The sequence below is a fragment of the Peromyscus californicus genome, unplaced genomic scaffold (assembly GCF_007827085.1).
Source record: "Peromyscus californicus insignis strain IS unplaced genomic scaffold, ASM782708v3 Scaffold_13__1_contigs__length_99412109, whole genome shotgun sequence".
Lineage (NCBI taxonomy): Eukaryota > Metazoa > Chordata > Mammalia > Rodentia > Cricetidae > Peromyscus > Peromyscus californicus.
The window spans coordinates 7,372,771-7,388,731 of record NW_026294424.1 but is presented as its reverse complement, the minus strand read 5'-3'; the positions used below and the strand labels follow the sequence as shown (position 1 = coordinate 7,388,731).

The 15,961-nt window shown below is 51.0% G+C and overlaps 1 protein-coding gene across 1 annotated transcript; it reads right to left on the bottom strand.

Moving 5' to 3' along the window:
- Positions 1 to 11,144: 11,144 nt before the first annotated feature.
- On the bottom strand, positions 11,145 to 14,460 carry Osm (oncostatin M). Its single transcript, XM_052735869.1, has 2 exons — positions 13,067 to 14,460; positions 11,145 to 12,614 (listed from the first exon to the last, which is right to left on the bottom strand). The coding sequence occupies exons 1-2, from the start codon at positions 13,172 to 13,174 to the stop codon at positions 12,054 to 12,056; spliced, it is 669 nt and encodes a 222-aa protein (XP_052591829.1). The 5' UTR covers positions 13,175 to 14,460; the 3' UTR covers positions 11,145 to 12,053.
- Positions 14,461 to 15,961: the final 1,501 nt, after the last annotated feature.

Sequence of the window (15,961 nt, the reverse complement as noted above, 5' to 3'; positions counted from 1 at the left end):
TAAGGTCTCCATCTCTCACTAAAAAGAAAGTAATCATTAAAGCTGGGATGAGGGCGTGGTGTTGGAGAGATGGCCCAGGGGACTCACATCCTCTTCTAATGCTTCAGGCACCAGGCACACACTCACTAGCCGGTAAAACACCCATACACACAAAATTACTTTAGAAGTTCAAATCCCGACAACGGCTGGCAGATGGCTCTGTGGGTAAAGTGCTCGGTGCACGGGCAAATGAATCTAATCTGAGTCCCCACACGGCAGCAGGGGCCTGTGAGCCCAGCACTGAGGGACAGACAGCCGTCTCTGATACAAGATGGCCAAGCAGCCTAGGCGAATGGTAAGTGTCAGATTCAATGAAGGACTGTGTCTCAAAAAAAAAAAAAAAAAAAAGTAGGGGGCTGGAGAGATGGCTCAGTGGCTAAGAGCACTGACTACTCTTCCAGAGGACCCGGGTTCAATTCCCAGCACCCACATGGCAGCTAACAACTGTCTATAACTCCAAGATCTGACACCCTCACACGGATATGCAGGCAAACACCAATACACATAAATAAATAAATAAATAAATGAATGAATGAATGAATGAATGAATGAATAAATAAATAAATAAATAAATAAATAAATAAATAAATAAATAAATAAATAAAAACTTTAAAAAAAAAGGTAGACTGGGGCTGGAGAGGTGGCTCAGCGGTTGAGAACATTGGCTGCTCCTGTAGAGGGTCCAGGTTCAGTCCCCAGCACCCACGTGATGGCTCGTGTAACTCCAGTTCCAGGGGATACAGCATCATCTTCCAGTGGTCAAGGGCATCAGGTGGACACAATAAACATAAAATAAAATAAGTCTTAAAAAATACTAAGTGGGAGAGACAGGAGAGATGGCTCAGTGGTTAAAGAGTAGGAACACTTTTGCAGAGAACACAAGTTCACTTCCCAGAACCTGTGTCAGGCGGCCCACAACTGCCTGTAATTCCAACTCCAGAGGAATCCGACTCCTCCGGCCCTGCAGGCTCCTGTACTCACATACATAAGATTTTAAAATAATATGGATAGGTAGATAGATAGATAGGTAGATAGATAGATAGATAGATAGACAGACAGACAGACAGATAGATAGATAGATAGATAGATAGATAGATAGATAGATAGATAGATACAGGGTTTTACTATGCAGCCCTGCTGTCCTGTAACTGGATCTGTAGACCAGGCTGGACTTGAACCCACAGAGACCCACCTGCCTCTGCCTCTGGGATTAAAGTGCTGGGATTAAAGGTGTGTGCCACCACTGCCTGGCTAAGGCCGATGTTTCTATTCCCAGCACCAAAACAAAGACAGACAGCTGGGACAGTGAGATCAGAAGCCCCAGGTGCTCCTGCAGCCTCTATTGGGTCCAGGATGAGTGTCCAGATTGGGGGCTCGCTGGAACACAAACTGTATCTGCCAGGGCCCCTTCTCCGATCACCAGGCCTCTTATCCTAGAGAACTTCTCAATTTTATTTATTTATTTATTTATTTATTTTTCTTTATTTATTTTTAATTAATTTCGTATATATGGTACCTGGTACCTACAGAGGCCACAGGAGAGTGTCAGTCCCCTAGAACTGAAGTTCCAGGCAGCTGTGAGCCACCATTTGAGTACTAGGATCCAAGAGCAGCATTTGCTCTCAACTGAGCCGTTTCTCCAGGCTCAGCTTTTAAGTGTATGATGTATATCAGCGACTAGGTCTGTGACTGCCACTGCCTCCCCACAAAACAAAAACAAAACAAAACAAAAAACCCCAGCCAAACAAACAAGCAAAAAACAAACCAAGAAACCTCAGCTTCGAATGGGCTGGGGGGCCTTCTGTCTTCCTGAGCTTGGGGCTAGCTCCGAGGAGTGCAATGACTTCTCTGTCCCTTCCCAGGACTGTGGAGAGAACACCAGTTCATCTCTGCAAGTTCCCTTATGGGTCCTCGTACCCTGGGCTCAGAAGCTGCTGCTTAGAGCCGTCTGAGACTTTTACAGCTGGTCGTCTTGAGTCTCATTACACACGTGCCTGGGGCCAGGGCAGACTGCTATATTGCACTCTGGGAGTTGCTGCCAGCACCAGGGAAGCCCCACTGCCCTTTTCTGGGGAGACCAAGGAGATGGGGGTACTTGAGCTGCAGTAGGGCAATGCAAGGGGTAGGGAATGGAGGAGGGCTCAGAGAAGACAGCTGCAGGGCAGGGGTGTGGGGGGGCCTGAGAAGAGGCCAGGCTGCAGGGCAGGGGTGTGAGGGGCCTGAGAGAAGGCCAGGCTGCAGGGCAGGGGTGTGAGGGGCCTGAGAGGAGGCCAGGCTGCAGGGCAGGGGTGTGAGGGGCCTGAGAGAAGGCCAGGCTGCAGGGCAGGGGTGTGAGGGGCCTGAGAGGAGGCCAGCTGCAGGGCAGAAGTATGAGGGGCCTGAGAGGAGGCCAGGCTTCAGGGCAGGGGTGTGAGGGGCCTGAGAAGAGGCCAGGCTGCAGGGCAGGGGTGTGGGGGGCCTGAGAAGAGGCCAGGCTGCAGGGCAGGGGTGTGAGGGGCCTGAGAGGAGGCCAGGCTGCAGGGCAGGGGTGTGAGGGGCCTGAGAGGAGGCCAGGCTGCAGGGCAGGGGGTGTGAGGGGCCTGAGAGGAGGCCAGGCTGCAGGGCAGGGGTGTGAGGGGCCTGAGAGGAGGTCAGGCTACAGGGCCTGATCTTCTCTCAGGATGTTGTGGTGGTTTGAATGAGAATGGCCCCCATAGGCTCATGTATTTGAATGTTTAGTCACCAGGTAGTGGACCTATTTTGAGAAGGATTAGGAGGTGTGGCCTTGTTGGAAGAGGTGTGTCACTGGGGTTAGGTTCAGGTTTTGAGGTTTCAAAAGCCTCAGGCCCAGTCTCTCTCTCTGCCTGCTGTCTGTGGATCTGGATGTAAAGCTCTCAGCACCATGCCTGTCTGCTACCTGCCGTGATGATAGTGGACTCACTCTTGAAACTGTAAGCAAGCCCCCAGTTAACAGAACAAGTGACTAAGACCTGAGAGGTGGCCCAGCTGCTGGAAGTGCTGAACCTGACAAGTCTGGAATGGAAGCTTCAGGCTAGAAGGCAGGAAGATATTGTGGAATTCTGGGAAGGGAAGAAGATATGATAACACCGAGATGTCTAAACTATGGCTGAGGAGGGGAGAAGAAGCATGGAGTGAGATGAGGCATGAGCCATCGGGCATAGGGGGTGGGAGCACCGAATAATGGCGGAGAGGGAAGGGTGGGCTGGGATTCAGAAACACTGCGCGTGGGGCAGACAGAATGCCGACAATGGATGGGGCTGGCAGAGATGATGGTGAGCTGGATTTAAAGGACCTTCATGTCTTCTGGAGGCGCGGAGGAGCAGGAGCCGATCTTGGGAGACATCAGTTCTGTGACTCAGTGGAGGATAAATCCTTGCCGACTTAGGCGATGTACCTAAGACTCTTCCACAGCGCCGGGAGCATCCTCGGCTACTTCCTGAGATGGGTACTGCTCCAGGCCAAAGACTGCTCACACAGCCTCCTGGGTAGGGGTGCAGAACTCAACCAGGGCGGGGCAGCCACAGGCCGGCTGCCCTACCTCTGCAGACCAACCTCTGCCCTCTCTGTGGGCAACCTCAGCGCCTGCCGCAGCCTCGGCTCCGGTTCTGCTTCAGGAAGCCGGGGGTGCCTGTCTTTCTGTGGGTACCACCTCCCACCCACAGCTTCCCAGCAGCCCAGGCCAAGGAAAGCCCCCTTCTCCTCTGTGGTCAAGGCAGCCGTGAGAGAGAGAGAGCCATCCCCTGATTTGACAGACCTGGTGCTCCAGCTGTGGGGATGTTGGGATGGGTAGAGTGAACTCTCCTCAGGCGGGCTCAGGATCAGCCGTCCACTTCCTCTCTGGGCTGAGGGCGGGGCCCTCCCCTGCCTCCTCGTTAAGCTCGCTGGTAGTGTGTATCAGACAGTGTGCAAGGCTGGAACAAAAGGAAGGTAGCGAAGGTAACGGCCACAGGCCTGTTGGGAAGGTGGTCAGGGTGATGCATACATCCAGGAAGAACGCTTCCAACATGAGCGGTTTTGTGAGAAAACGCACAGCCCACAAGGTGGCCCTGCATAGGGAAAAACTAAGCTTTTGTGTTGAGGTTTAGTTTATCTTTAATTATGTGTGCGAGTGCAGGTGCCTGTGGGGGCCAGAAGAATGGATCCCTCTGTGGCTGGAGTTACAGGCCGTGCAAACCACCGGGCATGATTGTTGGGAACCAAACAGTAAAAACAACAACAAAAAACAAGGAACAGCATTCAAGAGAGTGGGAACAGCATAGGCAAAGACTGTACGGTAGTGAGGAGCCCTGGGGACAGCCAGTGTGGGTAGTGGATCTTCCCAACTCAGTACTTGGTAAATAGGCAGCCAAGTACTGCCAATGACTGCTACGTGGGGGTCCTGGGCCCGGAGTTCTGGCTCTAGCCCTCTGCACAAGTGGCTTGTGCAGGGTGTTCTCTCTCTCTGGGCTCTTTGATTAAGCACAATCCCTTTACTCACTCACCTCTGACCCTTAAATACTGGCGGCCTTTGCCCTAGCTGTCCCCATCACACCTGCACGTCATTCCAACCACAGTGAGGACGTCATCTCTCCAGACACTAGCCTGACCACCCACATGGCCTGATTCTCACACTCTGTGTTACATCATCTACTGTGTTGGCCTGCTTCATGCTCCTGTTGGTTCCTTGGCCTGTCTGCTGTCTGTCTGCCCCTTGCCCCGGAGCTCGGTGTCTCCAGGGACTCTTGCGGTTGTCAGCCAAGTTGCAGAGGCAAGAGACAGGATCAGAAAGATGCCCCTGCCTACAGCTACTTGCTGTAGAACTGTGAGGGGCTCTCAGGCACCCACGCTGCAGCCTCAGATCCATTGCTGACCCCCCTATTACAGGAAGTGGGGAGTGGGGGAGACGGGGACTGATTGGGTCATCTTCATCTGTTTCTTTTTTCTTTCTAGTAACACTGGGGTCAAACCAGGACCTTACTCACACTGGGCAAGTGCGCCGCCACTGATCTACATCCCCAGGACCCCATTTTGTAGGAAAAAAGAACACACAAATTTACTACATGCCTAAGGCATATTGAAAGCCAAGTTCAAAGTCTTAGCCACAAGACTGTCCAAACGTGAGCTGAACACGGAGGACACCAATGGACAAGTCAAAGTGGATGGGAAAAGCCCGTGAGGCCTCAACCCTACACAGAACTACAGGCAACTGAGGAAAGGTGAGAGCGGGAGAGGTGGTCCTCCCCAGGGAAGAGCACTCCATGGGCTGCCCAGTGCCAAAGGGTCAGCCCTGAAACTATACGTACGGGAAACACTATACAGGTGGAACAGGTTATATTTAGAAATGTGTTTATATACACAAATACATTTATGTATGCAAGAACAGCTAAAAAAGAAGCCATGAATTTGAGGGGGTATGTAGGAGGGTTTGGAGGAAGGAAAGGGAAGGAAGAAATGTTGTAATTAAATTATAATCTCAAAAAGAAGAGAAAAAAAAGCCAATTTCTTGACTTTTGTTGATACCGACCCTGCCTTGCCTACAGACATGTCCCTCTCCCAAGGGAGGACCTGTGGGGGGGGGAGGGGGGACCCGATCTCCTGGGGTTCAGATATAAACTCTAATGCAAGGCTCATCACTAGCAAGTTAAGACAATCACATCGTAAGCTCTGCCCTGGGCACAGCTGGTGGGGTGCTGGCTGGCAGGGGCACGGCTGTGATTCATGCCAGGACACTAATGACAGCGCTTACTGTGGTCCAAGCAGAAGGCAGATCTGTGCCCTCTGTTCCTACACACGCCAGGGTGGGACACCTGGCTTGTTCACATGACCACCCGGCCTAGAAGCACACCTATTCCCATATACGTGATCACAAAGCATATTTGCATTTCTAAGTGTCTGTTTCAACATTCAGCCTTCAAAAGGAGGCCAGAAAAATACACAGCACATATTAGCACACAAACTGAACACACACACCCATCATATATAGCCATCAGCACTTAGCCTCATCATGTATCCCCATCAGTGCACATATCCATCAAATACACCCATCATAACACTCATCATATATACCCATAAGCACGCCCGTGCACCCCCGCGTGTGTGCGCGCGCGCACACACACACACACACACACACACGCACACGCACACGCACACGTGCACACACCATCCCAGAATAAAGTTACATCTTCAAGTTGAAACTACCTCTCTGATGTTTCTTCTAATGTACTTGAAAAGTGCCTCATTTACGACTTTTTAAAGATTTATTGTTATTATTTGAAATTATGTGTATGTGGAGGTCAGTGCCTCCAGAGGCCAGAGGAGTGAGATTTGCCCTGGAGCTGGAAATACACCTGCTGTGGGTGCTGGGAATTGAACTTGAGTCCTCTGGACAAACTGTTGAGCCACCTCTCCAGCTCCAATGTGTGACATTCTTTATCGTGTTTGTTATAAAAACTTAATGGAACAACTTCCGAATTGGAACATGGAATTTGGAGGTTCCTAAATGCTGTGTTCCTTAGCCATGGTCACTCATATTCTGCTCCAGAATAAACCATCTCTCAACCCATTTGAGGTAAGAGCTCTGTTTCTGCATTGACTGTTACCGCACCAAACATGGGGCTCTGAAAATAATATACTTTTTACCGGAGGAGTCACCTGAGTGGACGCATTCAGACCCCTGAATCAATGGAAACCGTCCCCACGTGGCCTGACCCAGATGCCCCACTCGGACTGGAGGCTTGGAGCAGGACACCACAACCTGACTATCCTCACAGTCCAGCCGTGGTGGGAGGGGCCACCCAACACCACGCCTTAAAGTGCTGTTCTGCACAGCTCTGAATGCAGGAGCATCTCTGAAAGCCTCTGAGAGGCGACATCCCGTATCCACAGATTGCAGGGGGCTCTTTCCCGGGTTCTCTCAGACCTCCCTTGGTCTGGCCAATGTTCATTTCTTTATTCTGAGCTGGTTATTTAAGTTTCCTGTTTGGTAGACCCCTTTCTGTTTTAGCTCCAACATATTTAGTTTAAGGCATCTGTTTTGTTTGTTGTTGTTGTTTGTTTGTTTTGGTTTTTCTAGACAGGGTTTCTCTGTGTAGCCCTGGTTGTCCTAGAACTCACTCTGTAGACCAGGCTGGCCTCAAACTCAGAGATCTGCCTGTATCTGCCTCCCTAAAGGCATGTGCCACTGCTGCCTGGCTTCCCTTGAGTGTCAACACTGCTCTTGGTATTCTTACCTGTCTCTGCTATCTGGAAGGCCAGCAGCACAGGCAGGGAGGAATCCGCTGGCTTCCTCCCTCACAGTGTTCTGAAGGAGAGGTTGACTTCTCTAACTTTTAAGGTCAAAATATGTAAATTTAAGCTCCACATGTTGCCTCTTTATAAGATGTTTGAAAAGGTAGCTAGGGAAATGGCCGTATGGGGCAGGTCTGTGTTCCCTAATGCAAGAGAAGAGGTTGGCCAGCATCACCAGATCTAGGTAAGGGAACCAAAGTCCAGATGGACACTGGGGCAGTAGACAATGCCTGATCCAAAACTTACACTTCTTTCATTTCTTTCTTTCCCTTTTTCTTTCATATACAAATATAATCAGGGGGATTTGGTTTGCCCTCACTGTAAATTAAAAAATATATATCTTAGGCTTAAATAACATTGAGAAAAACATTTTCATCAGCAAAAGCATCTCCCTCTGGGCTGTTTAGCTCTTAAAGGAGGAAGTGATAGTATCTTAAGTCTGCACGACAAAGGCCATCTTTTGATCTTCCATGCTACTATCTCAGTTTGGGTTTCTATTGCTTTTTCAGCTCACCCTCAGGTCACACTCCATCACTGAAGGAAGTCAGGCCAGGGACTCTCGAGGCAGGAGCTGATGCAGAAGCCATGGAGGTAATACTTACCTCATGGCGTGTTCAGCCTGCCTTATTATAGAACCAAGGACCCCTGCCCAGGGATGGAACCATAATAATTTCATTTATCAAGAAAATGCTCTGCAGGCTTGCCAACAGGCTATCTAATCGAGGTACTTTATCAATTGATGTTCTTTCTTCCCAGATACCCTAGCTTGTGTCCAGTTGACAAGAAACTAACCAACACAGCTATTAACCCTTTGTCACGTCTGGTGCTTGGAATTAAACCTGGATCCTCTGGAAGAGCAGCCAGTGTTCTTAACCTGTGAGCCAGATCTCTGTCCCCTTTCTCATATCTTAAAGATACAGGGACATAAACTTTCTACTTTTTCAATGAGTGCCCCTAGATTACATGTAATTGTGTCATGTACATCTGTGCTAACTGTTTTCATGTATTGTTTGTGTGGGAAACAATTTAACAAACTCTGACTACTTCATTTCTTAAATTCATTTTTATTGTGTGCTGAAATTACTATTTTTATTTTTGGCATTCCTAGTTAAAATATACATGTGAGGATTTACAACTCTCTTTTGGTGATGTATTAAAAAGCCTGATAATACTCAGTCTAGTGGCACACTCCTTTAACTCCAGCAGAGGCAGAGGCAGGTGGATCTCTGTGAGCTCCAGGCCAGCCAGGTCTACACAGAGAAACTCTATCTCGAAAAACTAAAATTAAAATAAAATAGGCCGGGCGGTGGTGGCGCACGCCTTTAATCCCAGCACTCGGGAGGCAGAGGCAGGCGGATCTCTGTGAGTTTGAGGCCAGCCTGGTCTCCAAAGCGAGTTCCAGGAAAGGCGCAAAGCTACACAGAGAAACCCTGTCTCGAAAAAACCAAAAAAAAAAAAAAAATAAAAAAATAAAATAAAATAAAAAGTCTGATAAAGGGGCTGGAGAGATGGTTCAGTGCTTAAGAGCACTGACTGCTCTTCCAGAGGACCCGGGTTTGATTCCCAGAACCTATGTAGCAACTCAAAACATTGGTAACTCCAGTTTCAATGGATCTGACACCCTCTTCTGGCTTCCTCAGGTACCAGGCACACAGGTGTTGTACAGACATACATGCAGGCAAAACACCCATGTACATAAAATAAACATGACACACATAATAATAATAAAAATTTAAAGGTCTGATAAGCACATACTACCTTATAAATTTGAGCGCTCTGAACATCTTAAAAATCTATTAAAATGATGTCTTTGAGTCTATTAAGGGTTTTATAAAACTTTAAAATTCTAATTATTTATATAAAACAACATTCATTAGAGTCATAAGGTAAAGATTTTATTTAATCTGTAAAATTTAGGTTATATAGGTGTGTGTGTATGTTTATATCTATATATAGAAAGATAAAGATTGCATTTCAAAACAGGTTCTAAATAACTGCATTAATTTAATTTAAAACTTCATTTCATTTATATAATAGTCATAGGCTCAGAAAATCATATTAAAATATTATTTTTTAAAAGAAATCTGTTTCTATTATTTGTTTTTATTTCATGTGCATTGGTGTTTTTGCCTGCATGTATGTCCATATGAGAGTTTCAGATCCCCTGAAACTGGAGTCACAGACAGCTGTGAGCTGCCATGTGGGTGCTGGGAATTAAACCTAGGTCCTCTGGAAGAGCAGCCAGTGCTCTTAACCACTGAGCCATCTTCCCAGCCCCCTAAATACTCTTTTTTTTTCTTTTTTTGAAGACAGGGTTTCTCTGTGTAGTCTTGGCTGTCTAGGAGCCACTCTGTGGATCAGGCTGGCCTCCAACTCAGAAATCCACCAGCCTCTGCCTCCAGAGTGCTGGGATTAAAGGCGTGTGCCACCAACTGCCCAGCCCAAAAACTCCTAATATAAAACTATCTCCAATCACAAACAAGACAACCATAGAGTATACACAACTGCCAATATGAGGGAGTACATCCATCTAGCTTTGTTTTAATGTGTAAATTTGTGGGGCTGAAGAGATGGCTTAGCTATTAAAAGCACTGGCTGCTCTTTCAGAGGTCCTGGGTTCAATTTCCAGCAGCCACATGGTGGCTCACAACCATCTGTAATGAGATCTGGTGCCCTCTTCTGGCAAGCAGATATATATATGCAGAACACTCATATATAAAAATAAATAAATAATTTAAAAAAGAAAAAGATGTAAATGTTGGTTGTTAAAATCTGTGTGCCCAGGACTGGGGAGATGACTCAGCAGTTAAGAACACTTACTGGTCTTCCAGAGGACTTGGGTTTGAATCACAGCAGTGCATGCTCTCACAACTATCTCTAACTTCAGTCCCAAGAGCTCTGACGCCCTCTTCTGGCCTCCACCAGCACTGCACTCATGTGCACAGACTCACAGACATACATAGACAAAAATACAATCTTTAAGGGGGGCGGGGCAGGTGGCCTATGTCTGTAACCCCCAAGCTGGGGAGGGAGAGGCACACAGCCTATGGAACAGTGAGCTCCAGGTTCAGTGACAGGGTTCTGTGACAATTTCCTCAGAACTGAAACCTCTCCCGGAGACAGGAGGCTTAAGAGCCACAGGAGGTAAACCAAAGATCCTGGGTCTGGGAGAACAAAAACTTGCAAGAGTCTGGAGGGACCCTCCCCAGAAAGTGAGGAGTACTGCTGGAGAAGGGCACCGGGGCGATAACTTGGGGAGGGGATAGTGGACTGCCAACTGACGCCACTCAGAGGCTCCGTTGTAGCTGTCGTCTGTGTTGGGTGGGCTTTGCAGTGATGATCTGCTTTTGGTCACCCTGCTCCTGCGAGTAACCCTTCACCCACACTCCTGTATGCAACACTAATAAAACTCATTGGTTCACCAGCTTGCACTTGAACTTTAGTCTGTCATGGGCTCCCATTCTGGGATGAATAGATGTGTGTATGTTGCATCTCCCCGGGAAAAGCCTAACACACACACACACACACACACACACACACACACACACACACACACACACACACACACACCACTAAGGAAAAGGAGATGCCCCACGTGTGTGACACAGCTGTGGCCATGTGACTTCCCTTTCTGAGTGATTCTCAAACCTCTAACCCATCCCAGAGCACAGACATCTTTGGCCTTGCCACCTAAAGACCTCCCCACAGGCGGGCCCCCAAATCTTCTCCCATGAGAAAAGACTGACGCCAACTTTAGAAACTCGGCAAGTTTTAAATATGTTAGCAAAATATTAACATTAAATATACATTATAAATAAGCCTTATAAATATAAAACTGATTAAAAACTGATAAAAAATCAATAAATTAGTCATGTCCCTCCAAGTAATTGCTCTTCAGCTTTTGAGTCCCCTTCCAGGAGGACCGGTTCAGCGTGTGAAAATTCCACAATACACCACCAGAGGGAGCAACAAGCAGCGAGGACCCAAGATGGGGCTTACAGGCTCTGGGAGATCTCCCATAAACCCACCCCACGACCGTTTGCACCGTATGTTCCCATTTACAGAGACTTTGATGTCCTCCTTATGCCACAGAGTCCAGTAGCTGACAGGCGGAGGGGCCTTACATAAGGACACACACACACAACCACACGACACAGCTTTCCACAGAGAACGCTGACTGACGTTCGGATACATAAAGTGTCCTGCCCACAGTCACGCAGAGACTCAGAGTTCTGAGCTCTCTTCCCTTGAACTCCTAGATCAGTGCTCCTTTTAGGACACCCTGCCCCTGTCGCAACTGTCAAACGTGAGGTCTCCCAGACGTCCAGGTGTCTGGTCTGAATGGGATGAGGCACAGGAGAGAGCCCTGGAGCTGACCTTGCCTTTGGAACCCAGCCACAGGGAAAGGAGGAAGTCTGGAGGCAACGGCTTCAAGTCATGAGAGGAAAGGACCAACAGCCTGGGGGTTCAGCCCAGCCGTGAGTCAGCTTGTGTCATCAGACCCCTGAATCAATGGAAAGCAGTCCCCACGTGGCCTGACCCAGACGCCCCACTCGGACTGGAGGCTTGGAGCAGGACACCACAACCTGACTATCCTCACAGTCCAGCCGTGGTGGGAGGGGCCACCCAACGCCACGCCTTAAAGTGCTGTTCTGCACAGCTCTGAATGCAGGAGCATCTCGGAAAGCCTCTGAGAGGTGACATCCCGCATCCACAGACTATGCCGTGTCCATCAATGTGTCCTCAGGCTACCGGGGCACCTGGACCCTGGACATGGGGCTCTGGCTGCTCCTGGAGGGTCTGATTCTGCGGGCTCCCTTGCGCCAGGCCTGGAGCGGGCTGTGTCTCGGGCTGTGTCTCCGGCTGCGGCTGGAGCCATCTCCCCACTCCCTGAAGACCCTCCCCACTGAGCTCATGAAGCAGTGGTAGCCCCACAGGAAGCGGCAGCTGTCTAGCTTGGCCTGGAAAACGCTTGGTGTTGTGGAAGTGTACGGTGAGGTCCCAGAACCGGCCTGTGTGGGCTCGGGTATCTCCAGGGTATGGTGGAGCAGCTGCGACATGCAGTAGACATTGTTTCTGATGCCTTGGATGTTCTGCCTGGCCCTCTCCAGCTCTGGAAAAGCTTCAATCTTCGTAAATTGCTGTCTTAAAGCACCCAGTTGGCGCCAGACTCTGCCCAGTGTGGCGTGGACAGTGTTCAGGAAGCGAGGCTTGCTCAGTGCCCGCAGGGTGTCCTCACTCGGGAAGGTCACAGGGTACTCTGTACAGGCAGCTCTGAGGGCAGATGTGTTCAGCCTTTGGAGGAGAATCTGAGGAAGGAAAAGAGTGAGGGATGCATGCCAGAAGCCCCCAAATACACACAGATGAACCTGCCTTTGCTGCCTTTGAAATGCTAGCTCTTGTGTGTTTCACACTAGATCTTCCCAGCAAAGAGACACAAAAGCCAAGAAAGAAGAGATAACCCAGAACAGCAGAGATGGGACGCAGAAATGGGATGGGAGTGGTGCCAGGGCCCCGGGGGTCACTGTGCACGCAGTGGATGGGGTGAGGGTCTGCAGAAGCATTGGACTAGTTCACTCACTACCACATCTGGGAATCTAAAACAAAGTGCCAAACCACCCAGACAGCAGGTGGCCACCAGGGAATGGAGTTGGGATCCAGGCAGCTCCACCTGCCCCTTACTGGTCCTCTCTGCATTCACTCTCACTAGTCCCCAAGATTCTCTGAGGCTCACGTGCCCTAAGGGCTGGCTGAGGCTTACATAGGGCTCCATGAGTGATCCCGTGTTCCCCGTGATGTTCGCCTGATTCTGCAGCTGGCTGAGGAGCTGTGGGGAAGAGCTGGAGCAGCCGCGTATGGCCTGTGCCATGCTCAGGAACAGGAGACTGAGGGCCAGACCTGGGGCAGAGAAGGAAGGGTATGTTTACCTGACTTGTGGCATGTACAGCCCTTATGCCTGGGGGTGCAGCTCAGAGCAAGAGCTGGGCATGCAGCAGGCACTAGGTCTGCACAGGACACCCCCTGAGGCTGCCACCTTCCCAGTGAGTCACCACACAGACCAAACAGGGTGAGGGGGTGGTGCAATTACCAAGCACGGAAGCTGGGTGTTTGCACACAACATCCCTGTCCTGACCTTGGGGCACGGGCCGAGGCGATGAGTCCACTATGAGACGTCTGGCCTCACACGAGGGTTGGTCTAGACCTAAGACTGACTGGTCAAGTCCCTGACTCCCATACAGACCTTAACATTCCATGTAGGACGGATGGAGTGGCCCTGGGTGCAGCCTTGGGCATCAGGTCACCTGAGTTCTGTTCACAGAGCTAGGGAAGGCACTCTCCACCCACAGGGCCTGCCAGTGCTGATACCCAGTCTACTGAAAGGTTAAGTATGTGCCAGAGAAAGTCCTGCCCAGGTCACACATGCCCAGAACTCTCCTTGACCTTCCTGCCCCTCAGTCAAGAAACCCCCACACACGGACACTCCAGGGACACCGAGACTCCCCAAGAAGGTTGTGGGGGTGAGGGTAGACTAGCACAGTTCCAGCTCGCTGGCCCCCACCCTCAGGCACCGGCAGCCACGTGGTCGGAAGGGGCCTGTGGTGCAATGGCCCGGAAGGCTGTGACACCATCCTTCCCTTCCTACAAACCGACCAGCCCCTTGGGGAGGGCCAGGAGCCCAGGCGTGACAACCACAGTCCCCTCCCCAACTTCCCCAGGTGTCTGTAGCTACACTCCCAGCGAGGGCCCACAGTGAGCACGTAACAGGTGCACGTGGACCAGTGCCTGTAGGGGTGTGCCCGCAAGACTGTGTGAAGCCCTGGGGTACCTGCCCCGTTCACTGGGGGTTCTGGTCTGCAGGTAAGCCTTCCTGTAGCGGTGTGAGGGAAGACCCCCACCCACATTGGTGGCTGTGTTCACTTGTCCCCATGGGGGTGTGGCTGTGTATGCAGATCTGAGGCCCTGAGGCTCGGCTGAGTTTCCATCTACCCTAGCTAGACCCTGGGAATTGAGTCAGGACAAGAAGAAGGGCCCATCCCAGGACCTGCTGTACTTCCTCACAGATCTCCTGCTACTTCCTTTTCTGCTCCTCTCCCACCTGCCTCCGGCTTCTCCAGCTTCTTCCCGCTCTATCCTCTTCCCTCATGCCCTGGGCACCAACACAGTCTCTCTCACCTCCCTCTGGAAGCCCTCCAGGAACACCACATCTCCATCTGTGGGTATTCTGGGGTCTCAGTGGACCCCTGACCTCCTCGTTCTCCCTCTCATGAGCATCATTCACCTGATGCCAGATCTACAGTTCCCAAGGGGCAGAAGGTGCCCACAGCAGCCAGTTGGCACAGCTGTGCCCTGGGATGGCAGAAAGGAAGGAAGTACTTACTGAGCAGTATTCTCTGTGGAAGCTGTGTCTGCATGCTGGGCGCTGGGGATCCGGCCCGTGCCGCTCTGGGGTGACACAGCTCGGCTGGGTGTCCTGCGGGCTGGCAGCCACTTTATGCCCGACAGGGCGATTGGCCAACACCTCGTGAGGTGGGTGGGGAGGGGGAGGGGGAAGGGCAGGCCTTCTGGGAACATGACCCCAAAAACCAAAGTCTCCACAGGCGGCCAATGGGCGCCAGGCGCCATGACAAGCCCGCTCCTCCTCCCGTGTTCTTCGAATTCGTTCTTCGAGGTCAGCCCCACGCCCAGGGATGATGTAAACCGCAGCCTCAGCCTTTTTGGGGTGTGCGGGCAGCACGGGGGTCCATGCCATCTTCAGTGAGTCAGCCCAGGGGTCAGAGCAGGAGCTGCATGCCAGGCCTCTGGGAGCCCAGGCCACCCTTGGCCCAGGAACCACCAACCTCACAGGACCCTGAGGTTTAGGGCTGAAGGGAGCTAGACATCTTCCTCGTTGAGTGCCCTTCCCACCCTCTCGCTTGGGCTGTCGGGACATCTGTGAGCGGAAACCACCAACCAGGCCCTGGGCACAGAGCCAGACTCGGGCCCCAAGAATCTAACCCTAGGCCAGCATCCTCTAGACCGGCTCCTCATTCCTTCTCTCTCCATTAGCTGTTCCCTACAGCCTTCCCAATCCCAGAGCCCCTCTCTGGAGACGGGATCCTCTGGGGAGACCTGGACGCTTGGAACAAGAGAGAGTAGAGACTAGGTCTCAAACCTTCTGACACGCTGTGTGGCCTGAGGCGAGTCACTTCACTCTGAGCCTCACCTGCGCAGCGAAGAGGAGAAAAGCATTTCTGGGTTTCACCTCACAAGGCCGCTGCCAGCATGGACATAAAAGGCAAAAAAGCCTTTGAAGGAAAAGAAAAGACAAAACTCGAATTCCAAGTACCGGTTTTCGGGGGACGGGATGCAGGGGGGCGGGGGAGATGGGGAAGCTGTGAGCTCAGAGGGGGAAGCTGGAGTGGGGGGGCTGCTGCGGTGGCAGTTGGAGACCAGGTTTCACTTTCTCTGAAAGATAGTGATCCATCATGGGTGGGTCTTCTGTTTCTTAGCACCCGCGGAACGTGACGACATTCAGCCCTGGAGACAGTGTCTCCTAGTCGGTTGGCTGCTTTGCTGTGGTAAACTGAGCCAGGCTGACCCAGGTCCACAGCCCGTGCTGGGAAGCCCCAGCATGCCTACCCAGCTAGAATGAGCATCCTTAGGTAGCCTGAGGAGG